We start from the raw sequence: 25627 nt of genomic DNA, 5'->3' as shown, positions 1-25627 counted from the left end.
AGGTTGGTGCAAAAAGACGGGCAAGGCTCCGGCTCCGGCTCCGGTGTGTGTGCCTGGCGTGAATACAAATGTCAGCATTGCGAGCAAGGGACACAGTTCATAAATTTTGTAGCGCGCAACATTTTGCTTTGTTTTAACTCATTTGCTGTGGCGCCAACACACACACACAGACACACACACACAGACACAGGGACAGGGACGAGCCCGCCAGGACGTGTGCAACCGCAGACGCTGCCCACGCTGCGCCAGCGGCTATGCAACAATGTGAGCCAAAGTTTCAGAGTCGACGTTGTCGGCATTATGTGCACCGACCGTGACTAATATGCACATGTTCAACTATGCTAGAAAACGTTTTGACAACAACTCCGCACATTCGCACACACATCCCCTCCAACTGGCTCTCCCACCGCCAAAAAGTTGTTTTGACCAACTTGGTATTTGATTTTTGCATTCTGGTTTTTGGTATCTTTGCAGCAGCAACATGGCCAAGGATTTGAGCACTCTCGGCTGGGATTACTTCATGTTTGTTGCATTTATAGCGCTTACCGTCCTGGGACCACTCTGGACGCGCATTTTTGGCAAGACGAAGCAGCGCAGCAAGGCGGATTATGTGTTCGCCACGGGCGGCGTGTCCCTGGTGGCCGTCATGATATCCATAGCACGCGGCACACTCGGCGTGCGATCGGTCTTGGGTAAGTTAAATGCCAGTTGGGCAATGATTAATGTATTAATTGTGTTATGTGTATTTTACAGGGTATCCCAGTGAACTGTACTACCGCGGCTCGGCCATGTGGGAGATAATATACGGCATGATGAGTGCCTATCCCATTGTATGCTTTATGTTTGTGCCCGTCTACTTCAACCTGGGCATCACCTCCGTCTATCAGTATATTGATCTAAGGTGAGTTCCCCCCCCCCCCCCCCTTTCGACAAGAACGAAAACAGGCATTTAATTAGCACAAAGCGACAACATGAAAATTGTTATTTTAGCATTCAATTTAATTTCACAAATGCGACGTGGGTATTGCCCACGCCCAACAGCAATGTTGCCCCTTATCGCAGCCCCGCACAATTTTCCATCTTCATTAAGAAGACCAAAATGAGACCAAACAGACCAGCTGGGCATGCACAGAGAATGGGCACAGGCTGGTTGTTCAGCTAAATAAATTTGAATAACAAACATTTTGCAAAATTAAATACAAAAAAAAAATGAACAACACAAAAACGCGCAAAGGCGCAACAAAATCATCTATACATTTGTCCTTGCCGCGCCAGGACACTACCGACTCCCTACCTCCTACTCCCCACTCCCCTCTCCCCACTCCCCACTCCCCTCTCCCGACTCCAACTCAACGCGTAGCTGTCACAAGTTGTCGCCTCTCGTCGTGCGGCCGCCTTATCGCCCGAGCAGCCTAATTGTTTTTTAAGATTGAAATTAGTAAACTAATTTGTTATCAAATGTTTGCAGTTTCGACAACAAAATTCAATTAATTGCCAAAACTGAGAAGCGCTACGCACGCAGCTCGGGGCAAATCTAAGCAGGAGGCGACAAAACAGCAGCATAATTTGATTCAATTTTAATTGGCAGTGCGACCGAATCTGTAAGAAATTGACAAAATTCTCAAATGTAGCACAAGCTGCCAGTGATTGATAGCCAGATGAGACACACTTTAATATAGCTCAAGAGCGAAAAAGAGATATTAGTTAGAACTGAAAGATTGGCTTCTAATTGCTGAGCAATTATTGTTAAGTTTTGTTTTATGAAACCCTCTTGAAAACAGAATTTATGAAAACTCCATGAATTTTAATTTGACCTATGGCAATTATATTTAATTATTACAATTTATTTTAGACTTAGTATTTTCTTAAAATTCAAGCATTTACTTTCCCATAATTTTAATAAAGTTTATATATTTGAAAATTAATTTCCCCAATTTCCTCCCATATGGTGAAACTTTGAAAATTACTTGTTATTATTTCTAAATAATGAAGCTCTACATTGAAATTGAACATAAAGCCGGAAAAACAACTTTCGCTTTAGAATAGAGCAATAAACCATTAATTTGCAGAAGGATTTTTAAAAATTACATTTTAGCCATATTTCACGAATTTTCCGCACTTTTCTCCCAACAACAACTGAATTAAAAATTTCAGCTTTCCAGCCTTTACGGTTCAGGCTGTGCGGTGATCATCAATCAGTCAGTCAATCGGATTTTTAAAAATTAAATTATGGCCGTTTTTCACGAATTTTCCGCAATTGCGGGTGAATTTCCCAACAACAACTGAATTAAAAATTTCAGCTTCCCAGCTTTTACGGTTCAGGCTGTGCGGTGATCATCAATCAGTCAATCAGTCGGGATAGAGATTGAATTAAGCACTAGAACCCAAACGCTGTAATTTTCGAGCAACCAGTGTAATACGGTTTGCTTTGTTTCAGCTTAAATGAAGGGCAATATTCTGCAAAGCACTTCAGCTAATTGTACGAAGGGAATAGTTCCATGCAGGGCAACCATTGGGGCCATCAATCTTGGTTAGTGGCCTTGTGTTTGGCTACGATTAGCCCCGTCCCATGTGCACATTCGAGATACATGGCGAATTTCATGTGCGATTTAGTTTGATGACAACCAAATGACATTCAAGACAAACCCAAAAGGGGTTGGATGGGTTGGATGGGTTGGACGGGCGGTTGGGAAGCAGGGTCGGCCAGACACAAGATGTTGCCCGGGCAACGAAAAGTTGTAACAAATTTGAAGGCTCATTGTCGCTTGTCAGCGCAACTGGCGCTGCGCGACATGTTTATGCATACAACTCCATCAAAATTGGCAAAAACAGCGACAACGACAAAAGTCGCATAGGCCGATAAGTAAATATGTTACAAATTGTGAAAGCATATTCAGCCCGCAAGTAAGACACAAAGCGAACCTGGCAAAGACAATGACAAACAGCAGACTATGATAATGCGAAACAAATACAATCCGAAAATGATGAACTACAGAATACCCTATAAAAAGCTGCCCCACATTTGCAAACAGCCAAGCATAATCTGAACAAATTCTTTGCTAACTCTCCTGCTGCAAGCTCTAAAGTTCATTTAATTAAGATATGAAATGGAAAGGTTCGCATGCGAAACAAACTTGTTGGGCATACGGATTAGAAATATCAAGTCAAAGATTAAGCCTTCAAGCGCTCAGGGTATAATAAACCAGAAGCCAGCTGAATTCATAAAAGAAAAAAAAAAACAAAGCAAAAAAGAAGAAAGAAAAGAAAACAAAGCGCCCTCGTATAGCCCCAGACGCTGGCACACTTGTGCTCGTTGTTGACAAATTGTATGACAATTCGTTTGTGTCATAATGTTTATAAATAGCGCGTGTTGTTGCTGTCAGGCCAGGCCAGCATCCCGCTTTGACAGCCCACCCAAGACTCAGCCAGTCAGTCAGTCAGTCAGTCAGTCAGTCAACAGCCCAAAACTTGCAAAAACAAAAAACGAACCCGGCGGGAAACTTTAGCATATGAGTACAACCAATTCTTGCATGGCTACATTTTCCATTTTCCTTTGAATCAGGATGAAAAGCAAATTTATTTGCCAAAAAAAACTACCCCAAAAAAAACTGAAAAATCCACTTCTGTTGGCAGTAGAATACCGAGCGAAGATTCATATAGTAAATTCAATTAAATTAAAATTGAATTAAATTAAAATAGTATAAAATGAAATTTGTTTTAAATAAACGAAATTCTAAGGAGAATTTTCTAAGATTCAATTGCATTCCTTTCGAAATTAAACATAAAACATTAATTAATTAATTGATTGCAACCTTATCTAAGTTTTTATAGATTTATAGACTTATTCCTAATACGGTTTATTGTACAAACCTGGCCACACCTAACTTGATTCTAAGCGCATTATAGAACACTCTTGAGTTCTGATTGGCAATTATTATTGTCATTTCTATCTATAGCAAAAAGAAATGATTTTAAAGTAAATAGTCAATAACTGCTAAGTGTCAAGCCAACTATTTTCTCCTTTCCTCATAAATTCTACTGCCAACATTTTATCTGCCGAATCTTACTTAACTATAGAAAGTGAAATAAAACCAAATATCTGTTCTCCGTGCCTTATAAAACAAAGCAATGTGGTTTGTTGTACGCTTGAGTTTCCTGCTGGGAATCATTTCACCAACACACTCACACACACGTACAGCACACACACGCACACACGCACAGTTCGCCTGTCAGCAGCCCGTCGCAAGTGACATCTGCCACTCAGCACATGTCCTTTGCTCTTGTCTTAGGCTGGAGCTGGAACGGGAGCTGGGAGTGATGCGAGCATTTCTTGGTCGAGATTTGTGGCTGACTTTTTGTTTTCGCCACGAGTTCAATGGTCAAGACCTAACGCAGCATGGTGGAAGCGGAGCCCCAGCTTCAGGCAGCACAATTATTACACACACACATACAAGCAAATAAATTGATTTGAGGCTTGTTTCGGCCGTGGCTCAATAAGACACTTGTTAGCACTTAGGGCGCGACACAGCCACAGTGCTCGATTGTAAGTGCATTTGAGTTCCGCTTGAATATTTACGACATACAAGTGCCGTCCAAAGTGCCCCGGGCACACAACACGCATCAAAAGGATGGCTCACTACTGGCAAAAAAAAAAAGAAAAACAACAGGATTGAGGGACAACGCATAAATAAAGAAATTGTTGGCAGCGACTAAGTGAGGACATGATTTGCAATTCAAAGACAACAGAGAGCTGTTGCTGTTAACATGATTTTAGCCCAATTCGTTGGGTGGCTTTTATCACGACCTGATGCCTGATTATGTTTATTTATGCGCCGCATTTAATCCAATCAAAAGGCAGCTACCCAGTTGGCAACAGATTCGCTTTTGATTATAAAATTAACTCGACAGCAATCGGAGCCAACCAGAGCAGCGATTAGTCTCGCATTATGCTCCACTCGCCAGCCACAACTTGCCATATTAAATTTGGAGCCCTAATTTATGCTTTTGTCCATAGCCGAACGGGCTCAAGCTCGGCACATTGATAAATTATGTGTCCGGGCTTAAGCGAATTGTCAATGCGCCAAGCTCCGGCTGCGGGAGTCTTAAGCGCTTTACACGGACAACGCACCAGACCAAGAACAGGTCATAACAGCGCAGCGAGCGGTAATGCATTTAATAAGTGAGAGAGAGAGAGGGGGGAAGCGGGCGTTGCCCGGCAATAAGCATTGTTCGTGGTGGTTAAGTGGCCCTGCTGGTAATCGCATAAACGTTGGCTGCCCGCTGGCATGGCTGCAGCAATTATTGCATACTTTGCGGCGCTTATATTTAATTTTAAGTTATTAAGCGACGTTCGAGCCTTGGATAGACGTTCTGCAATGCGAAGAAGAGGCTAAGTGGGGGGGGGGCAGGTGAGAATAAGCTGGGAGGCAAATCAATTAAAGTCAATAGAACAAAAGCCGCCCACAATGCCAAACAAAGCTCAATCAATTGGGCAAAAGCGGCGACAACGATATCGAAAGCCTCGGGTCATCATTCACACAAAATAGCAAAGAGAGAGGCAAGCGCAGCAAGAGCGAGAGAAAGAGAGGGGGGGGGGGAGAGAAAGGGAGAGGAATAGATGCAGAGCACTTATTGTGATGAACACGATGTTAACAGGCTAAATGAAAACCAATTGCTACAAGCTCAAGACAACAAAATAAAAACACGCACAAAGCACACAGAGAAAAAGATAGAGAGAGAGAGAGAAAGAGAGAGGGAGGGGGAGAGGGGGAGAGATGGCTAGAAACAATAAATCCCATAAATCATATTAAATTGACATATCAGGCAAAAACTGACCGCAAGCGAGCTGTGCGAGATGTCCTGCTGGGCTGCCAAAAACTATAGAACGAGCATGACAATGCCCACAATATGTTGGGCGTGTGTGCGTGTGTGTGTGTGAGAGTGCGTGTGTGTGTGTGTGTGTTTTTATGTTAGCTACAATAAAATTTCTTTATCAATTTCCGTTACACTGTCTGTTACAACAACAAAAACAAATGTGCAAATGCCTAAATAAACGTTTGCCCTGCTCATGATTCTCTCTCTCGCTCTCTCTCCCTTCCACGCTCCTTCGCTTTGTGTGTTGCTTTTCAATAGTCACGCCCCTGGAATTTGCGGTCCGCCTTGCGACATGCTCATCATTAGAGCCACGCAAATTGGCGCGCTCGATTGCTATGCTTAATGGGCTTTTAATAAAGCCGCGGTGGCACTTGCATTATGCTCAGGATATTTTCATGACAATGAGCACACTATTTACATTCCCCAGCTCAGCTCTACACACACACTCTCACACTCTTACACACACATACGCACGCGTTCTTAACTGGGTCAGCATTGTCATAATTAAAATATAACGCATGCGACATGTTGTACACGTTGTCAAGGATGTAAGCCGCTTAAGCCCAAGTGAGCTGTGAATTTACAAACGGGCATAATATGCATTTAAGCGCTTTTAATGCTTAACTTAAATACGAAGAAGAACGGGAGAGGCTTGACTGATTGATATTTACTTATTGATTGACGTCCGTCGCGTTCTATTCGAATCATTTAAATGACTCGCTGGCTGCTCTTAGAGCCCAGAGCTGCCCATTCGTCAGCCAATCATTCATACTTATGCCGGAGCAATAGCTGCAACCTTAACATGCAGATAAGCCCGGGCTTGCTGACAACACGGACTAATAAATATGTATTTGTGGGTGGCTATTAATCATTTAGTGGGCCATCAATAAAGCCAACCAAGCGCATACCAACACTGGATTATGCAGTCAGCTTAGGCACACACACACACACACACACAGCTAAAGCTATGTGTTTGTGTGTATGCATGTAACAGGAGGACAGGGTTTTACTGTAATTTTGCCACTTAGGCCCCAACTGCCAAATATGTCATAAGTGCTCATGTGAGCCCGAGCTCGTACACACACCTACAAAACATTTCAAATGGAAGGAGTCTATTGGTCTCATGCAATTTATACGATATATGTATGTATATAAAACTGTTTTGTCTGTACTAAATGACTGCTGATTAATTAATTAATTAATATATTAATGGGTGGGTTAAGTTTCGGGCCCTAATTTATTTTTAAGAATCACAATTTCCTCGATGAAATGCGAATAAAAGATCTCCATGGATCTTATGTTGGATAAATATCCGCAAATGTCCTAAATCCGCACAGGACGGGTGGATATTCCGAAAAGTGTTAAACCTGTCAAATGGTTTACATTTATTTTTAATCCAAGAGGGGTAAATTTTGGTATAATTTCAATTTTCGAATTTTCTTTTACTGAACTTTAGACTCATTTACAAATATCTAGACGTGAAGTTCAAGATAGAACGTGCAGATTAATGTTTCCACGGGCGGAAAATAAGTGGAAACTGGTGTTTAAGGCTTGAAACAAAAAACTTTGACTAGACAACGCCGGGTAATACCAGCCAATATTAAACACGACTGAATTGAAACGAATTTTATTAAAGATACTGGAAAATAAATTTGAGCCCGCAAAATCGTTGGCCCCATTTCCACCAAGAATTAATAGATTTTTCGAAGAGTGAAACAATTTGCAAATGAATTTATACAAATGTCTTCTATGTTTGAGATCGATCGGATGGTAAACAAAAAATGAAACGATAAAGAAAATTTAGCTTTCAACTCCGTAGAATACTACTAAGGTATTGTACAATTATCCCTTGAATCCAGTAGAAATTCAACACATAGCTCCATGTGATACTAAAAAAATTTTAAATCCTCAATTTGATAATAAATAAAACCGTTGGCCACTATCAATTTACACAAGCAACAGAACATTTGCTAAAGTTAATAGAATTTAATATTGAATCCATCAAACAGCAATTCATGGAAATGCAAACTTTCGTACTTTCGTGTTGTAGCCATCGATTTTTCTTTTGAATACAAACATTAAAAGCAACATTTCATACGTAAGAATTTTTCTATGATTTATAGAAACTATTAGCAAGTTTTCGTAGAAATTTAATTTATTTTTCATATGCTTGAGAAACCTTTTTAAAAAAAACCAAAAGTTCACTTTTCAATTAAATCTCAAGCTAACACACATTTTTGTGGAAAAGCAAATAAAATTCAAATGCAAACATTTAAAGTTGAGAAAAAAAAATCAGTTTACAATCTTATTAATATCCAATTAAGATTTCTCTTTGGGGTACATTTTAGACAAAAGAAAATAAATTATATACTTGCACAAATATAATGTATTTGCTTCTGCTTTAATCCGACGGACTACCAAGCTCCGTTCCCCGACAGCTGTCATAAAAGTCAAGTCTATAGTCAGACCCGCCCCTGATGGGACATCAACAAGTTCATTACACATACTGAGCGATCATTAGAGGACCGAAACTGGATACCTCTTTGGGCCACTTGGCGCCTTGTCGCGCATTTTACATCAAATTAACACACACACACACACACACAGTTTTATAACCATGTGCCTGCTGCCGCCGGCAAGGGACTGCATCATAAAAACCCGACACAACTATAAAAACAATCAAAACGAGTTACGAACTCGCCAATTTTCGTTGTTAGACGACGCTTGCCTCAGCCTCAGCCTCAGCCTCAGCCTCTGTTGCCCTGTCGTAAATTTGTGGCACGGCTGAAACTTGAGCTGCAGCTGCCACGCCTCTCTCAATGCCGCCCACTTATTGTAGGCGCCCTCATTTTACAGCTGCATAAATCATAAAAAAAAAAAGAAAAGGAAAGAAAAAGCAAAAATGCGAAATGAACGCGCTCATAAAAAGGGCAAACCCATTAAAACTTTAATAAACGCAGCTAATAAAAGTAAATAAATGAGAGGGCCAGGCATTGAGCCAGTGCCTCCGCCACTTCCTGTTGCTATTCCTGTTCCCGTTACTGTGGCTTAATTAGCGCTGTAAATTGAGCCGACTACCCGCCCACTAAGGAGAATGTACTCACCTGCCTGCCAACCATTTGCTACTCAATTTCAGATTCAAGAGTCGCACCGTACGATGCCTCGCCTCCGCGACGTATATTGTGCGACAAATCTGTAATCTGGGCATCACAGTATATACGCCCAGCGTGGCGCTATCCGCAGTCATTGGCATACCCTACTGGGCATCCATAGTTGGCATGTCGGTCATCTGCATATTCTTCACCATTATGGTAAGTAGACGAGAGGTCTTCAATGGGCTCTCGTGCCGGCAATTGCTTAATATCGTTCATTTTGCTTTTTTAGGGCGGCCTGAAAGCAGCCATCAATGCGGACGTCATACAGACGATAACCATTCTGGTGGTAACCGTTGCGGTCTGCATTCAGGGCACCATCTCCAGCGGCGGACCCAAGAAGGTTTACCAGCTGAACCGTGAGAATGGTAAGCAATCACTTTTTCGGTTTTCAGGCTAGGCAGATTCGCTCCGATTGATCATGGCAGCTTATTAGCGTGTCCTGTCAAATGGCGTTGCATGTGTGTGTGTGCGCCAGTTTCATATTTATGCTGACGAATGATGACTATTAAAATGACATTCATTTTAGGTTGCTGTTGTTTTGCTGTTGTTGTTGTCGCTGCGTCGGCTCATTATGCACATAAATGATGATGATAAAACCGGCGTATAAAACAGCAACAATCCCCTCCCCCCCTCCCCCCTCGCACAGCAACATCAGCAACAGCAACTTGTGCTGGGCAATTGTTGTTGGGATTCCAGCTATTTTCTAGCTCCATTTGGCTATTTCAAGCAATATGTAGCCGTTTTATGGCCTCTATTTGGCTAGCACAAGCAACCCTGCTTATTGTCAGCTTGTGCTCAGCAAGTTAATTCAGCTATTTTTAGCGACAGTTCGCAACACTGTTTAGGCTGCGCGGCTGCGTGACGACGGTAATAAATGTCGGACGGCAAGGCGTTTGTCACTTTAGCTTGAATCCTTGGCTGTCATTGTAACAATTGCCGAGCTCTGGGAATCTACCCATATGACGAGCCATTAAATACATACATATTTTCCATGCCATGCAACTGCACTAAGCTATACGCACTGAACTTTTCTTTTACTTATGTACCTAATTTTTGTATCCCATAGGCCGCTTAAACTTCTGGAACTTTACCGGCGACCTAACCGTGCGCGTTGATACCACCTCCGCCTGGCTGGGACAGCTGTTTATGTCGCTTTCACAGATTGGTTGCCAGCAGAACTTTATGCAGCGCTATGTCAGCCTCAAGTCGCTGAAGGAGGTGCGAAGGTTAGTTTCCCAACTGGTAACAGACACTACATTCTCACATTTCACAAAAAAACAAGCACAAGCAAAATATCGATAAGTAAAATCACGCCAAATGCGTAATAAATATATCGAAGTGTGGCCGTTTTTACCTGAAGAAGTTATCGATATCCTGCGCTTATTGCAACCGATCATTGACGACAAATCGACTTTGAAATCATGTTTCTAAAAAGTTTTCCTTTTTTTAGGGTCATGCTGAGCAACGTGCCCATAGTTTTTATATTCTTCGCGCTCTCGTGGCTTTCGGGCATGGTGATCTACTCCACGTACATTAACTGCGATCCCTATGCCGAGGGTTACATTAGGAAGCCAGATGAGATTTTGCCCTTCTTTGTAGAGGATCAGCTGGGTTTCCTGCCTGGCTTTGTGGGTATCTTTATGGCCACGCTGTTCAATGGCGCACTCTGGTATTTGACCTGTTAGCTATATCACGCTTACATATGCTAATTTTTGATGATTCTACTAGCATGATGGTCTCGAACCTTAATTCTTTGGCCACCGTCTGCTGGGAGGATTTCGTATCACAGCTGCCAAAATTCAAGGGACTCAGCGACAAGCAACAGTTGAGGATTATTAAAATTGTGACAATTGTTTGCGGTCTCATTATAATGTGCGTTGCCTTCGGAGTGGGCCTGCTCTCTGGCGTTATCGAGTCCTCGCTGTTGGTTTTCTCGGCAACATCGGGACCGCTGCTCGGTTGCTTCATTTTGGCCATGATGGTGCCCGTGGCCAACTGGAAGGGCACATCCGCTGGCATGATAACGGCATGCGCCTTTGTGCTTTGGATAATTAGCGGAAGCATGACCATTGACAAGCCCTCCAACATGCTGCCCACTTCCACAGAGGTAAGAAGCAAGCAAACGCTCGAAATGATTAACAGATTAATCATAGTTAATCTTTTTTAGGGCTGCTCAAACTCAACCTTCTCACGATCCATTGGCAAGCCCAGCAGCGGAATTGATGAGCTGCCTTGGCTGTTAAAGCATACACCAATCGATGGCTACAATCAAACCTTCACAGATCCAACGCCCAGAATTGCTCACGATCGGTAGATAGCACTTAGTTTTTATGGTACAAACATATATAGATGACTTATATCCATATTTCTTGCAGGACTGCTTTGGAGTCGTTCTATTCCATCAGCTTTATGTACTACAGTTTAATTGGAACAGCATTGACGGTTCTCATTGGCACACTCATCAGCTGCCTGACCCAGCACTCGGATGACGAGTACGATGCCAAACTGCTTCATCCGATCATTTTCCGATGCTACGAGCGCCTGAACGTGCCCAAGCCGTACTACATTAAGCATGAGGAGGAATCTGGTCTGAATAGACGCAGCAGCAGCAATTCCTCGGCGACCACCACGGGCAAGGAAGAGAAGATCAACCAAGCTTTTGATGCCAATGAGATGCTTGAGAAGGCGAAGACCAATCCCATAGCTGTGGTCTTTACAAACTCCTCCAATGATGAACGACAGAATTCCATTTGCGATGCGAGCAGAACCCAACTGGAGACAGTGCCGTCGGGCGAAACGGGTATCTATCGACAGCTCGGCTCAAAGACGACTTTCTAAGATGTACTGAAACCCTCCGCAAATAATACATATATGTAAATGAAAACGTAGTCTATAGTTAGTCTATAGTTCGTAAGCTAAGCCATCGTGTAATCTAATTAATGAGGGGAGTTACTCATACACCTTCTGTGTATCAAGTCGATAAAGATGCTGTGATCATTGTACAAGAGTATACTTGCGCATACTGTAATATTTTTGAGAGATATTTTGTGATGCGTAGTGTAGAAAACCAATTTTATGTGTATGTACTTATGTATGTGTAGTAAGCAAATGTAATAACAGAATTTTAAACTAAATATAATTTTGTGCAATAAATAAGAGAAATGTATTTTATTAAAAGTCAATTGCAAATATATAATTCCTAAAACTTGCGATATATCGCAAATTTGGTTTGTTTGATTTTTGATATTTTAAAAGCTTAGAATAAAGTACATATGTATTTATAATATATTTTTAAAAAATTCTTGCCCACAAATATTTTCAATAGTTTAGCCCAAACTCAGAGAAACCGTTAATTTTAATTTTCAAATCTTTCGTCAAATGCTCTTCAATTATTTACGTGCAAGAAGTGCTGCCATTTTCTTCGTACTGATGGTGCTGCCCATCAAACATGCGCTCAGCTGCTTATCGATAACAATTTCACTTACAGCTGTTCGGCAACAGTGCTGGCAAATGCTTATTAGGTCGATTAAAACTAAAGCTAACAAATTATGTGCTTAAATCTTAAGTAAATATATAAATACAATGCCCATTTTAAGGCACCAGAGCAATAATAAGCGAATATGCGCATATATCGTTGTCGCATTGTCGTACATTGCATATAGTCCCTGTAATATGCATATACTCAATATGGTTAAAATCAGCTGAAAAAACAGCGCATCACTGCCAATAACAATCAGTTTTGTAGGGGGTTTTATTGTTAGCGGCGCAACGAAATGCAAAGCACGCAAAACTTTGCCAGGCAAAGTCTAGGAGATATATAATTTTCGACAAAAATGGCTACTTTGGCAAAGCCAAAAAAAGAAGTATGTATCCATGTAATTGTATTTATATATGTATATATGTAAGCAGCATTCAATTGTAGAAAACAAAAAAACAAAGGGCGGTCCACGATCGCCAGCAAGAGGCAGAGGAGAACGAGAATGAGTTATCATCAAATATTGACCACGAACAAAGACAACTAGAAAATGCGTCGCTGCTGGAGGAGTTCGAGCGTGTTGCTGCACTGGCCAGCAGCAGCAACAGCAAAGCCGAAGCCATCATTAGTCACGACTGTTGCATATCAAGTGACGTAGTCCCGGACGAGCAGCTAGAGATAACGACAGCAGCAACAAATACCCAGGCACCTGCAGCTAGTGAGGAGCTTGAACCAGCGCCCAGCGCACCATGTGCACCTGTTGCCCCTGCGGCATGCGTTCCATTAGTGCAATATCCCAATCTGGCGCCGATACGAGTAGCCAATGCGCTTGTCGAGGAGCAGAGGACGCCGATTGTTTTTAGGGAACGGGTGGCGCGCTCGCCGGGCTTTGCGCTGGCCAGCAGTCATCTGAAGCCGTTTAGCAGCGAGCAGCTAAAACAGATCTATCAATGCACCGACCTGGAACTGGTCAAGCAGTTCGAATTGGAGTTCCTAATGAACACACTACTCGAATCCAGTGAAACAGATCCTCTCTATCTGGCACTGCAGGAGTACTACAACTTGCAGGGCAAGCTCTCATCGAATTTGCACGATGTCAAAGACAAGCGCAAGGAATGTCTGGACACGCAGCAGCTGGTCTGGACGCGAGAGCAGGTGACACGCAGCTTCAGCGCCAGCTGCGGCGATGGCAACGTTGTGCGGGAGAGCATAACTTACGAGTAAGTGAGCCGATACCTAAATCCACTTCAAACTCATTAAATAACATTAATTATTTTGTAGCCGCATTAAAGTTGACCCAGTTAGGTTGGAATCTGCCACCGCGGCATTAACACTCCTCTACGACCTGGTGTGCCATACATACACCACCAACCTGATTGAGGCAAAGATAACAAAGGTCAAGATCGATCAACTCATTGACGAGCTGCTCGCGTATCCTGTGGATGCCCAGGCAACAATTGTTCTGCACAACCAGTTGGATGCAGCTGCTCTGCAGTGCGTGGCCAAACTTAGACGCGCCATCTGCATCCTCTTTAGCTTTGCGCGACGACCTAGTCCGAATGCGGTATTCCTTTTAATATTCTCAATCTGTGAATGCTCACTAAACAAATGTTTTCACCTCCAGAACTTTGATGCGGATCTGAAGCTGTGGCTGCGCAAGCTTGTTGCACTGCAGCTGTTGCTGGCGACCAAGGAGGATCATTGGTTTCTGCTCTTCAACATTTTGCGTTGCCCCAACGGCGTCGGCGCCTGGGCTGCCGAATTTTTGCAGCTGCCTGGCATGGTGCAAGCACTTTCAAAGTCAAATGGAACGCAGCCCAATGAGCTGCCTCTGCCACTCGATTCCCCAGAAATTAATCACTGCATAGCTGTGCTGCAAATTCTGCTGCTGCCCATTAAAAAGCGCAACGAGTATCTCAAGAGTCAGGCCCAAGCGCAGCGGGAGCTCTCGGAGGCAACTGGCGGCGGTGAGCGCTGGACAGTAGTCGACTCGGATGGCGAGGATACATTGACGCCCACAGGCGAATGTGTTGGCCTCAAGGAGACCGATCTGATAGCACTGCTCAATCAGCTGCCATTCGATAAACTCTTTACGTAAGCTCTGCTCTGGCCTATACACGATTGTCTAACTATAGTTATCTTACTTGACAGCTCCGCCTTGTGCATTGAGAAATTCCTGAATGACTACATCATTGAGCCGGACATGATAACGCCTCAGCAAATGCTTACCGTAGTTGCCTTTTTTGCACAATTGGTGGAGACGCTCGGCGAGGGAATGATGACATACAACAACGAGCGATACAAGCAACTGGCCAAGCGTCTGGGACGCCTGGTGCGCCATTCGCTGCAGTACGCCTCCGATTACCATGAGCTCTTTCTGTAAGTTAACCATGGCAATGTGCATGTTTTCAGGCTAAATCCCGAGTCTATTGCTATTTGCAGCAACAACAATCTGCCCAAGTCGCAGGAGCTTAGCGAGCGCATCGAGCTGGAAATGCAAGCATTGCTTATACGCGCCTGCAGCTACATTTATCGGACACGCAATTTGGGCACTTGGCAGTATTTCTCCACGCTGCCGTACACCACGCTTCATGCGGACATTATTTGGCATCTGTTCTACTATCTCAACGTGGGCTTTCCCAGCGATTTGACTACCCAACTGACCGCCGATCCGGAGGCCGCATTTCAGACGGATTTCTGGAGCAAGTTTGATGTGGCCAATGCGGATGTGTCCGCCGAGGATATGTACTATCTACTGCAGGCCTTCTTCGAGATGGCCAATGCACGTGATCGCACCAAGGACTGGCCGATAATCCGCATCATTTGCTTAACCATCTTCCAGGTAGCTTATCATAGTCAATGTTTCCACTTTGTCGCTTAATACTTTCTAACTTCCGCAGATTGGGTATATTCATCAAGGCACTCGCGAGTTCTGCTACAAAGCCGCACGAGATATGCTCATTAGCATTACCCTGGCTTACGAAGAGCTCTTGGATTGCCTGTTGTTGCAGCTGAAGACGCGGTTCGCTGAGATCGAACAGGCCGCATATCTGTTCAAGGCCCTGCCGCTGGAGATTTGGCGCCCAAGCATGGACAGCTTTGAGCTGCTCTCGAACTGGTTGCTTCACTTTGATTACCAGACAGCCGAAAATCGACTGGCGCGTCTGATCATTGGTCATCTCAACTGGAGCTTTGATGACGAGGGTCGCCTTTATTTACAACATAACATTCACGTACGCATGGCTTGTCTTGTGGCTGAGGCTATAACTAAGCACGCACCGGAGGTACTTGGTGCCTCTAGCATCTCGGAGAGCGTGCGGCAGGTCTCCTCGCTGATCGACTCGACGCAGTCCAGCCGAGAACAGTTCACCAACTGGTGCTGGCGTATGATATCTATGCTTCGTCTGCATCTGATGGATCAGAGTGTGGAATCTGTTAAGCGCACGCTGCAGCATCCGACGGAACCGTTGCTCTTTGTGCCAGACTTGGAGCGTCTGGAGATGATTTGGCAGGGAGTCACCGAGCAGCGCCCACTCGCACTGTATGTCGCCGTTTTGGTCAGCTTGCATGGTCATTCGATACCGCTTATATGCCAGCATGGCTTCGAGCTGCTCCAACAGCTGCTCGGCGACCATCGCCATGCGGCTGTCATACGCAGCCTCGAGCTGATTGTGCCGCTGTTCCTTGAAACGCCCGATACGCTGGCCAACTGTGAAAGGTAAGGATTAAACAAAATCAACTTATAGAACTACTTCAGCGCATTTTTTTGACAGTTTCCAGAAACTGCTTATGACGCTGCTCAATGCGGACAGAACTTACCTGAAACTGGCCAAGGATATGGTTTATGCCAACTCTGTTGGTCCCATTCTCGAATTGCTGGATAATATGCTGCATCATCAGATTGTGTCGTATACCAAGTAAGTCTTAAATCCTTAATATTTGATTGATTACTATCACGTCTTTGGCTACCTTCTAGCTACGGTCTCTGCTCGCCTCTGAATCTTATCAATATCTGGCTCAATTGCTTTACTGGATTACCTGGCTGGGCCCAGAATGCGCACGTTCTGTACCTTCTGGATAAGATGCTGCGCATCGCCTACCAGTTCGCCGATTGTCGGGTGCAGGCCGTCGAGTTCTTTTACAACTACTACAAGGTAGATGACAGAAATTGTATTTCATTAGTTTCGGATATAAAAATCCTATTTTGCAGGACTGCACCGACTGGAAGACACCACCAAAATCTTCGGCACTGAAAGCACTATTTGGCGGCCAGGCAAACTTGCGTATACCCGTGCTCTCGACCCAGAATTGCTGGTTAAATCTTGTGCTATTAGAGATTGAATTCAGGCTACAGGACACACGCTTTTGGGCAGAACTCTTGCGCCAGCTGTCTACACAAACAGTGGAGGCGGCACTCAAGAAAACTCTATCGTTCAGCAAGACGAATAGCTTTCCGGCCCAGCAGCTGGTCATCTACAAATACGCGCAGCTGCTGGCCAGCATGGATATCAGACACGCGCTCTTTCCGATCGTCTGCCAGAAATTCTTTGAGCTCTATCTGTGGCGGGTTCCCGCGGAATGCGATGCACAGAATCTGAATCTTAACTTCGGTGTCGCCGAAAAGTTCTACGAGCACAACGTAACTCTAATGAAGTCCATTAAGACGCAGCTTAAGTCGGCCGAGGTCTATTACGCTGCTATTGCCACAAAGCGCGCCGAGGACGATTCGGCCGCGCACATGTACCGCAGCTGCACGAAGCTGATGCAAAGCTGCGCACTCTGGCTGGAAGACACACAGATTAATAAATTCGCCAGCGATGCCTGTCAGCTGCCAGCACAATACAACGGCGAGAAGCTGCGCGAGCTGCTCGCCGGCCATGTCACGCACTGGACAGAGTTTATTAGCCCCGCCGATCTGCGCAAGGAGCAGCGCGATCAGGCGGACAAATGGTCGGCCAAAATGTATCGCGTGCACGCACACAAGGTGCTGCGCTCTGCGCTCCAGCCCAAGCCGAGACTGCCACCCGCCCAGCGTCTCAAAGCGAATCTGGCTACCTATGATAAACGTCTTCCACCACCCACACATAGTCGTCCGGAACAAATTCAGAAGCGTCCCATCGATGGCCAGACGCTTGCCGAGCTAAAGCGTCGCATACAAACGCTCAACAGTACCGCCAAGTAAGATAATTGGGGGCTTACAATAGATATAATATATATAGGTTGTTGGAACAAGATCTACGGGATATAAGTAATATTTTGGAGTGTGAGGAAGATTTTACATAAGTTACCTTCGGGGATGTACACTTATCCTGGGTTTTATATTAATATTGAATATTTATACGATCGTTTTCAAGCTTGCAATCAAAATTGAATAGTTGCATCTGCTGTGCAATTTTGATTATTTATTTTTTATTTATATTATATATTAAGTTAAATATCATTTTCTAATTGCATACTCTATTGCCATAATAGCAAGTTTCATTACAATACGTCGGAGCTGAACTCTCTAAACTTAAACTATCTGGAGCGCGTGCCAACATTGTACCAGATGGTGCCCTACAATGAGACCCGTAGTAAGGAGTGCGAATCCTTACTCTTCAACCGAAAGTGCATGCGACCGGCGCAAATCCAGCTGGTGCCGGAACACATACGTCGCAACGAGCAGGTGGCGCGAAAGCAGGAACAGAACAGGGAACGTCACGATAAGATCGTTGAAGAGATGCTGGCGCTAAATGTGGATGGCTTTGCCCAGGCCATCGAAGAGCTGGGCGGCTGCATTCGGCAGCTGCTGCAAGAGCAGGCCGAGTCCAACAAGGAGGTGACGCGCGCTGGCATTGGCTTCTTCTACCATGTGGTAGACAATATGAACGATATAACTATGAAGTTTCAGCCCACAAACGATTTCTATTCCCAAGTGCTGGAGGAACTGGGCGTCAGTATTGATTTATATCTAATGTGAATCAAATAAATTTATCATTTTTATTTCTGCAGATATTTATTCAAACCGAGCAGGCAGAGCAGGGATTGACTGTGCTCCGTTTGGCTCTGCAACGTGGCGACCTAGTGGAGCTGCTGGCCGGCGTGTTTGTGCCCTGCCGCACAGATGCCGAACACTTTCTGGACATGTATCAATTCCTCATCGACTCGCATCTAAAGCGCTGCGATACCAAAATACTATTCGTGCTGCTGTCCAAGTTCGATCTGCTCAGCTGGCTGGAGGCCTATCAGCCGAAGCTAAGCGAAATAAATCGGCTTCTGTTGCTCGTGCTGCAGGGTCTGGAGTCTTGGTCGCAGCCACACAGCAGCCTTTTGCAGGATCAATTCCGTCGGCAGCTGGTGCATATTTTTATGTACGACTTTCCCCAGCATTACGGTGAGGTCATGCAGCTGGTACTGGATCGCATCTCTGATCAGAAACTGATGCCGGTGGTGCTGCTCGATCTGCTCAATGCGCTGCTTTCACCCGCCAGCTCAGCTCTAACATTGGACTGCACGGAGGTGCAGCTGCACGAGATGGCCTTTGACTTTGCCCGCCGCCAAAAGCTGTTTACGCTGAAAGCCTCTACGGAGACGATGTTGTTGTTTGCGCGGCACTTCCAAAAGGAGCGACTCCATCATGGCCTGCATGGACTATATCCCAAGCACAAGGATTATTGCCAGCCGCTGGTCATGTGGTTCACCTGCTTTGGACACGTGCTCATGGCAGCCGCTATTTGCAGCTACCAGGAGCTGCTGGCCGATCAGAGTGAGTATCAGCTCGAGGATTACAGTGGAAGCAACCTAATCGAACTATCTATCTTAGTAAGCGACATTGTATTTGGCTCCATTGTGGAGACCTATGCACCCTGGCTAATCCCATACACTGAGCAAACCGAACAGGCGGCAGGCGCTGCCGCACACTGGATACGCCAGCTGAGCCCCGATCAAGGCAAGGTCTTGCTGCCATGGAGTGAGGCGCATGTGGCAACCAGCAAGCTTATGATCAGATCCTTCATAGCCAATATTGTGCAGGTGGTGCAGTATCTGCCCGCGTCATGCAAGATTCTGGAGCACGTGTTCGCCTGGTATGTGCACCACTTTGCCCAGCTCAACGTGGCTGGTCATGTGCTGGCACCCATTCACGAGGGACTGGCACAGCTGCCCTGGGAGCGCTTCCTGCCGCCCGCTAAGCACATTGAACTGCTCTATGAGAGCGTGCAGCGTTTCATACCCGAGTCTCATGCTATGCTAGGACACATATTTATACGGATCGATTGGAACACCTGGTTTACACAAATGCCGCAGCCGACGGCCCTGCTCTCGCATCTATTTAACATCTTTATCAAAATGGCTTTCGAGCCAAACATTCACATGCATCCCAACACAAGTAAGATACTCGAGGATGCCATCAAGCAGCCCTGGTATCTCGTCGAGTACAGCGAACTGGAGCAGTTGCTCAAGTGGTTCGTGGCCCACGTTGAGCCGGCCATTGTTCTTAAGTTGCCCACGGAGAGCAACTACGTTGATCGCGCCGTTCTGGAGTAGGTAACCGAGTATAAATAGTCGAAGATTTGATTCATGATTCCCTTTTTGTAGTCTTCTGCGCGTGGCCTGCGCTATGCTGCCAGACAGCAACACACATGGAGCAGTAATGCAGGCAACGGCCAAGCGCATGCTGTACACACGGTCTATGATCAGTATGCAGCGCACCTGTGGAGCCAAGCACAAGAAGCTGTTGGCCACCAAGGAGGGTGAACGCAGCTTTACCGCTGCTTTTGAAAATCTTCTAGATTCCATTGACCTGGCCATCAGCGGCTGCAGTGAACAGCGCACGCCGGAGGAGCAGCGTCGTGAAGCACTCAATCTTATGCTCGAACTTGTGGCGCCCACACAGACGCAAAGCGAAGAGATCTCCAAGTGAGTTGAGATGTCATTATATGCGTCGTTAATAAACCTAACCAATCCTCTCCGTTTGCAGTCTCCACATCCAAACACTTGTGCGCTGGCAACATAAATGTCCTCCAGCCAATCCGGTCATGTGCGCTGCTCTGCCTGCCATTGGGCATCTGAATACCTATATTTCTTGCATCTACACGCTGCTGGAGTCCAGCATTGAGTGCTATTTCCGTAGGTCGACGGAGAACGCCCCTTGGCATTCGCCCAGCTGGCAGGATCTGTTTGAGGCACTGCAAATGTCGCTACCCAAGCTGGAGCTGATGCCAGTCATGCGCGGTGGCTATTTCTTTTCACTGCACATCTTTGTGCTCTACAAATTGGAGGAAATCGAAACGGATGGCGAAAAGGTGACCTTTCTGCAGGACCTAACACAATTACTGGAGAATATGAAAACTAATCCGCAAACCGAGCCGCGTATGGCGCTCGTCTGGGGTCTGATAATATCACGGGGCTGTAAGCTGCTTCAGAGTTCGCAGCATGTGAAGAAACCGCTCTGTATGCTGGCGCGCCACCTGCAAATAGCCTCCACAAAGGCCGAGGGGTGGAGCGATGGTCTGCTGGGCGTTATTGGCCTTAAATCGGAGAACATTACCAATAAGTGCGGACACATATACTTTTTTCATATATATATATCTGTACTACAAAAACCGATTTCTTATTACAGACGCAAGGTGCTGACCCGTTGTCTGGCATGCATAATCTACTCGCTCTTTCCGGCCAGCCGTGACTTACGTCTGCCTTGCGAGGAGTACGAAAGCGCCATGCGGGAGCTAGCCATGCTGTTGGCCAATAAGAAATTCATGGACGTTAAACCGCTGATTGTCAGGGCCGTAAGCATTCTCAAAGAGCAGCTGTTGCCGGACGTGCGATCTGTGCCCCATTTGATTTGCCGTCTGATCGATGTGTTTTATGAGGAGAGTTATCTAACGACCATTCCGGAGGTATGGGATTGCGATTTCAAGCTAAAAGCAACCTAGTTATCGTTGTGGCAGCCAGTTGTGTTAATTTTTTCTACGGATTATAGATTTATATATATATACATACATATTTACAAGGAAGAATAAAGTGATAATTTTTTGCTATTTTGGAAATTGCAAGCAAAAACATATAAATTAAGTATTTGGATAACTTTAATGTTTACAACTTATGGACTAAAATTCATTAATCAGTTTCGAGCGTGCATACTTGAAGCTATTTGTTTAAGCGTAGTGACAGTATATGATACACTATAACGATGGTGCGACATTTTGAGGGTTTTAAAATTGAATACAATTCAGACATACTAGTACGAGTATAAATATTGATCTAACGGGAAGATAACAATAAAATATATATATATATAAAAATAAAACTCACAAGTACAAATTGCTACATAAACTATATAAATAACACTTATAACTTATAAAACTAGTCGTACGGGTTGGAAAGAGGAAATCCTTTAGTCATCCAGCGCAAAGTTGGATAACTGCAGATGTTGCAGATTATTGCGCGCATCAAAGTAACCGGTGTCCGTTGGATTATCCGGCGTAGGAACAAAGGGTGCCTCCATATGCCCGATATTCTCCCAATCTATGCCGGCAAAGTGACGCATTTGCTGCACCTCTTTGGCAGCTGGACGCTCCGCGGGCTCCATGGTCAACATCAGCTCCACAGCCTCCATGGCATCAGCCGACAAAGCTTCATCCCCTTCAGGCCATTCAATGTCTGCAACACGGGATAATTAATTTAATTGGAGCTGAAGAATATCTTCTTTTACTTACTCTTGTTGAGAATGTTGTCAAATACTTTTTGGGGCGTTTCGTCATTGAACGGCGGTATACCAGTCATGAACTCGTAGAAGCACACACCCAGCGCCCACCAGTCAACGGCCGGGCCATGACCCTGTTTCAGCAGCAGCTCCGGCGCCAAATAGTCGGGTGTACCAAGGATGCGTTCGTTAGAGACGCGAGCGCCGCGTCGCACCGATTTGGGCGTACGAAACGGGGTATTTACGTTTATGGTATTTTTGGGCGTCTTGGGAGCAATGCTGCCTCCATGATTTATAGGCGACATTGTTGGATCGTCGGCCAGCTTTAGATGGTACTGAGCATTGGATACCTTCTCCACGGCCGTGTGCTCACGCTTTTTGTTTTCAATGGAAAGCGGCAGGGCAAATCGTGTAGCCTTTAATTTGCCCAACAGACCGCCATCACGACGGGGCAGCTTCTGTGAGGACACGGGCGTCGAGAAGACCACATTGGCCACGCTGGCCTCAGAGCCCAGCAGATGCTGCATGGGCAAGTCATCATCCGATAGAGAACGCACCTTGAGTACTCCGCGTATGGGTGAGGATCGCGCCTTGCGCTTTTTGGGTGTACTGCTGCCAATGTTGAGAATCTCGATCTCTTGGGTCAGGCCAGTGCTTGTACTGGCATTGCTGGAAGCATCTACCTCCATGCTTGACATATTATCCGAGCGATTGACCAGATTTATTTTGCGCTTCATGCCACGCAGAAAATCAGGTCGCTTGAAATGCTTGGAGTTGTTGCGGAAAGGCGAGTTCATGCGTATGCCACTTAGCTCATTGGCGTTATTTGTCATGTTGTAGCTGAAATTAGAAACTGATTGGATGCGTTTCATAGCAATAAATTGCTGAATAAATAATTAACCTGGGCGAATAATCGGAGCAGCTGTATTCCTCCTTAGACTGACTGAGATTATCTGGGTTCTTCTCTATGGAGGATGCGGTGCTCTCGCAATTCAAATTCAGATGACAGCTTGAGTTATCGTCACCTTTTCGACTGGACACGCCCGAGTCCTCTTGGAGCTTGGAATTGCGGTTGCGCTGTTTAACACGAGTTCAATGTCATTTCCAAAAAGGGTATTATAACAATATTTTATATCGCATGTTTATAAGGTTAAAAATTGTGATAGACAATCCTCAAAACATTATAATTATTTTCAGTTCCTGATCTTTTTCATTATTTTAATTAGTTTATTATTTTTTATAAATGCCTTGTTTGTCTATTTAATGTCTAGGGCGAAATTATCACATACTTATAAATCATTATTATTAGTACTCCCAACTCGATTGTTAAATTTGGAAATGGATTTTTGTGTGCGTTTTATATTAGAATGCAGAACCTTTTATATGACTTCTCTACCTTTTACAAACAGACACATAAATATTAGTTAACCACGACATAATTGGATTTATACTAGAAATGGAATCGGGGCGCTAAAAAGCTGTGGGCTGAGCCCGCATTCATTTGTGGTTTCAGCCTATGCTGTTATCCTTTCAAATTTTAAACCTATAAGAAAGGTAAAGCTGCACTATCCCTGGAACAACAACAACAACAACGACATGGACACACACAAACAAACAAGGAAACGAGATAAAGGACACACACACAGGAAGCAACGCACCTCATCGAGCGAACGCCTGCGCACCATGGAAAACTCAAACGAAGCTTCGTTCGCATTTTCCAACTTGACAACGTCTTTACCATCGCCGTTCTTGTCCTGTTCGGCCAATTTGCAGCCCTTTTGAGTGAATGAAGCATATGCATATTTAAGAGGGGCAGCTGTACATGCCCTGTGTTCAGACACTCACCTGGCACTTGGCACGTGCACTAGCACTGGCATCTTTACCGACGCTATCCAAGAGGAATTCTACGCGTCGCTTTGTTGTTGCCGGAGCCCCGCCCGCGGCTGTTGCCTCCAGAGGCGGCGAGCTCTTGCTGATGTCCGCCGACGTGCAGGTGTGATAGGAAGACGAGCTGCTGTCCAAAAGCTGGAAACCAACGGAATTTATATGATATAAATAGATACACATGTCTTTTGTAATTACATTATTGTTGGTGTTGCAAGTGTGCGTAATGGAGACGTTAACCTCCTCGGCAGAAAAGAAGGGTGAAACGCCGGAGATTTTGCTATCGCTCGTCTTTTCCGCATCGTTGAGCGATGTGTCTGCCTCGCTGTCCGAGGACTCCATGATGTGGCTGTGCTTGTTCATAGCCTGCATTAAGTGCGAGGTGCCCGTGCCTGTGACCGTCATCAGGGCACAACCTACAGTGCCATTATCCTGAAACTTCTTTTCAGAGCCAAAGGATAAATGCGAGGTGAGCGATAATAACTGGCCCGGGGTACGCGCATTAAGATTAGGCGAGCAGTTGATGAGATCGGATATCTCCAGGTCACGGCGCAATTCAATTTTGCTCAGACCAAAGTCGGTCAGCTTCACATGGCCGCTGGCCGACAGCAGCATGTTGTCCGGCTTGATGTCGCGATGCACAATGCCATGCTGGTGCAAGTATTGCAAGGCCATGACCATCTCGGCCACGTAAAAGCGAGCCGTCGCCTCGTCAAAGTAGCCATACATGGCTAGCAGCGACTTCAGATCACCGCCCACCATGTACTCCATAACCAGATAAACGGAAGACATCGATTGTAGCGAGTAAAAGAGATTCACACAGAATGGTGAACGCGACAGGGCCAAAGCGTTGCGTTCGGTTATCACCTGGGAGACCATATTTTTGTTGATCATCTCCGACTTGCGCATCACCTTGATGGCAAACAGTCTATTCGCATCGTTATTCTTGTAGCCGAGGAACACCTTGCCAAATGCGCCACGACTGATGGGCTTGATGATGACGAAGTCCCTAATGGTGGGCAGCTGCAGCGACAGAAACGTAAATAAATATGGTGTAATTATATACAAGTGTGTGTGAGTGTCGAATAACGGCACGCCTATGTCCACTGTGCGTAGATGTGTGGGTGTGTTGTAACTGTAATCACTCATTTACCTTTGCATTATGCGAGTGATTCTCCGGTTTAGTGGTTAATATATTAATTTTCTTCAACAGCTCCTCGTGCTCGAAAGTGGAGCTTGTTTTCTTTGGCGTTTTGTAGTCAATTTGCACCTCGATTTGTGATGCCGACGAATCAGCGTGTTCCATGTTATCCTCTAATTCTTGATTATCTTCACTTTTTTGCTTCACCGGATCTCTTTCGCGCGTAATGTAATTTTTGACAAATTTTGTTAGTATTGCCTTGACATCAGCATATTTAATTAATGTATGTTCACAATACAATTATAATTCGTAGATTTTGATAGCATTAATTTAAGTTATTACGAAGTTTTCAAAGCAACAATTTAAACAGCGCGTCGATATTTTTTCTTAACCATAGTGTTCAATAATTTTTTAAT

The 25627-nt window shown here is 44.9% G+C and overlaps 3 protein-coding genes across 4 annotated transcripts in view; 2 read left to right on the top strand and 1 right to left on the bottom strand.

Annotated features, from left to right (window-relative positions):
* The window catches only part of LOC135436688 (sodium-coupled monocarboxylate transporter 2), a 49079-nt gene extending 36836 nt beyond the window's left edge, over positions 1–12243 (top strand). The window contains exons 3-11 of the mRNA XM_064694375.1: positions 475–692; positions 754–901; positions 9011–9185; positions 9259–9394; positions 10096–10255; positions 10480–10698; positions 10758–11136; positions 11197–11339; positions 11405–12243. Coding sequence (XP_064550445.1) covers positions 482–692; positions 754–901; positions 9011–9185; positions 9259–9394; positions 10096–10255; positions 10480–10698; positions 10758–11136; positions 11197–11339; positions 11405–11867 — 2034 coding nt within the window. The 5' untranslated portion in view covers positions 475–481 and the 3' untranslated portion in view covers positions 11868–12243. The remainder of the gene's footprint in view (positions 1–474; positions 693–753; positions 902–9010; positions 9186–9258; positions 9395–10095; positions 10256–10479; positions 10699–10757; positions 11137–11196; positions 11340–11404) is intronic.
* Positions 12244–12738: 495 nt separating this feature from the next.
* On the top strand, positions 12739–21551 carry Epg5 (ectopic P-granules autophagy protein 5). Its single transcript, XM_064694446.1, has 16 exons — positions 12739–12892; positions 12952–13724; positions 13786–14068; positions 14129–14598; positions 14656–14883; positions 14947–15346; positions 15405–16222; positions 16278–16421; positions 16481–16658; positions 16715–17682; positions 17977–18436; positions 18496–19249; positions 19307–20024; positions 20080–20400; positions 20462–21037; positions 21104–21551. Exons 1-16 carry the CDS (start codon positions 12863–12865, stop codon positions 21414–21416), a joined length of 7434 nt encoding a protein of 2477 aa, XP_064550516.1. The 5' UTR covers positions 12739–12862; the 3' UTR covers positions 21417–21551.
* On the bottom strand, positions 21552–25579 carry gwl (serine/threonine-protein kinase greatwall). 2 transcript variants are annotated; one of them, XM_064694447.1, is made up of 7 exons: positions 25224–25577; positions 24269–25093; positions 24032–24211; positions 23845–23961; positions 23088–23263; positions 22200–23026; positions 21552–22143 (listed from the first exon to the last, which is right to left on the bottom strand). In XM_064694447.1, the coding sequence occupies exons 1-7, from the start codon at positions 25374–25376 to the stop codon at positions 21878–21880; spliced, it is 2544 nt and encodes an 847-aa protein (XP_064550517.1). In that variant the 5' UTR covers positions 25377–25577; the 3' UTR covers positions 21552–21877. The 2 variants fall into 2 exon arrangements, with proteins under 2 accessions (XP_064550517.1, XP_064550518.1); XM_064694448.1 differs by lacking the exon at positions 23845–23961 and having other exon boundaries at positions 25224–25579.
* Positions 25580–25627: the final 48 nt, after the last annotated feature.

Source organism: Drosophila montana, unplaced genomic scaffold (genome assembly GCF_035044405.1).
Source record: "Drosophila montana isolate Dmon_TW-CO22-7 unplaced genomic scaffold, ASM3504440v1 contig_3733_1, whole genome shotgun sequence".
Taxonomy (NCBI): domain Eukaryota; kingdom Metazoa; phylum Arthropoda; class Insecta; order Diptera; family Drosophilidae; genus Drosophila; species Drosophila montana.
The sequence above is the reverse complement of the archived record's forward strand: the minus strand, read 5'-3'. Positions and strand labels throughout refer to the sequence as shown.

Bases quoted from the DNA above. Each gene is read 5' to 3' on its own strand.
- Epg5 (XM_064694446.1), top strand. From the start codon at position 12,863: ATGGCTACTTTGGCAAAGCCAAAAAAAGAA. The intron at 13,725-13,785 runs GTAAGTGAGCCG...ATTATTTTGTAG, and splicing joins CGGGAGAGCATAACTTACGA to CCGCATTAAAGTTGACCCAG. The intron at 20,025-20,079 runs GTAGGTAACCGA...CCCTTTTTGTAG, and splicing joins GTTGATCGCGCCGTTCTGGA to TCTTCTGCGCGTGGCCTGCG.
- gwl (XM_064694447.1), bottom strand. From the start codon at position 25,376: ATGGAACACGCTGATTCGTCGGCATCACAAATCGAGGTGCAAATTGAC. The intron at 23,962-24,031 runs GTGAGTGTCTGA...TTCACTCAAAAG, and splicing joins GTGCACGTGCCAAGTGCCAG to GGCTGCAAATTGGCCGAACA. The intron at 23,027-23,087 runs GTTAATTATTTA...TTCTAATTTCAG, and splicing joins TGCTCCGATTATTCGCCCAG to CTACAACATGACAAATAACG.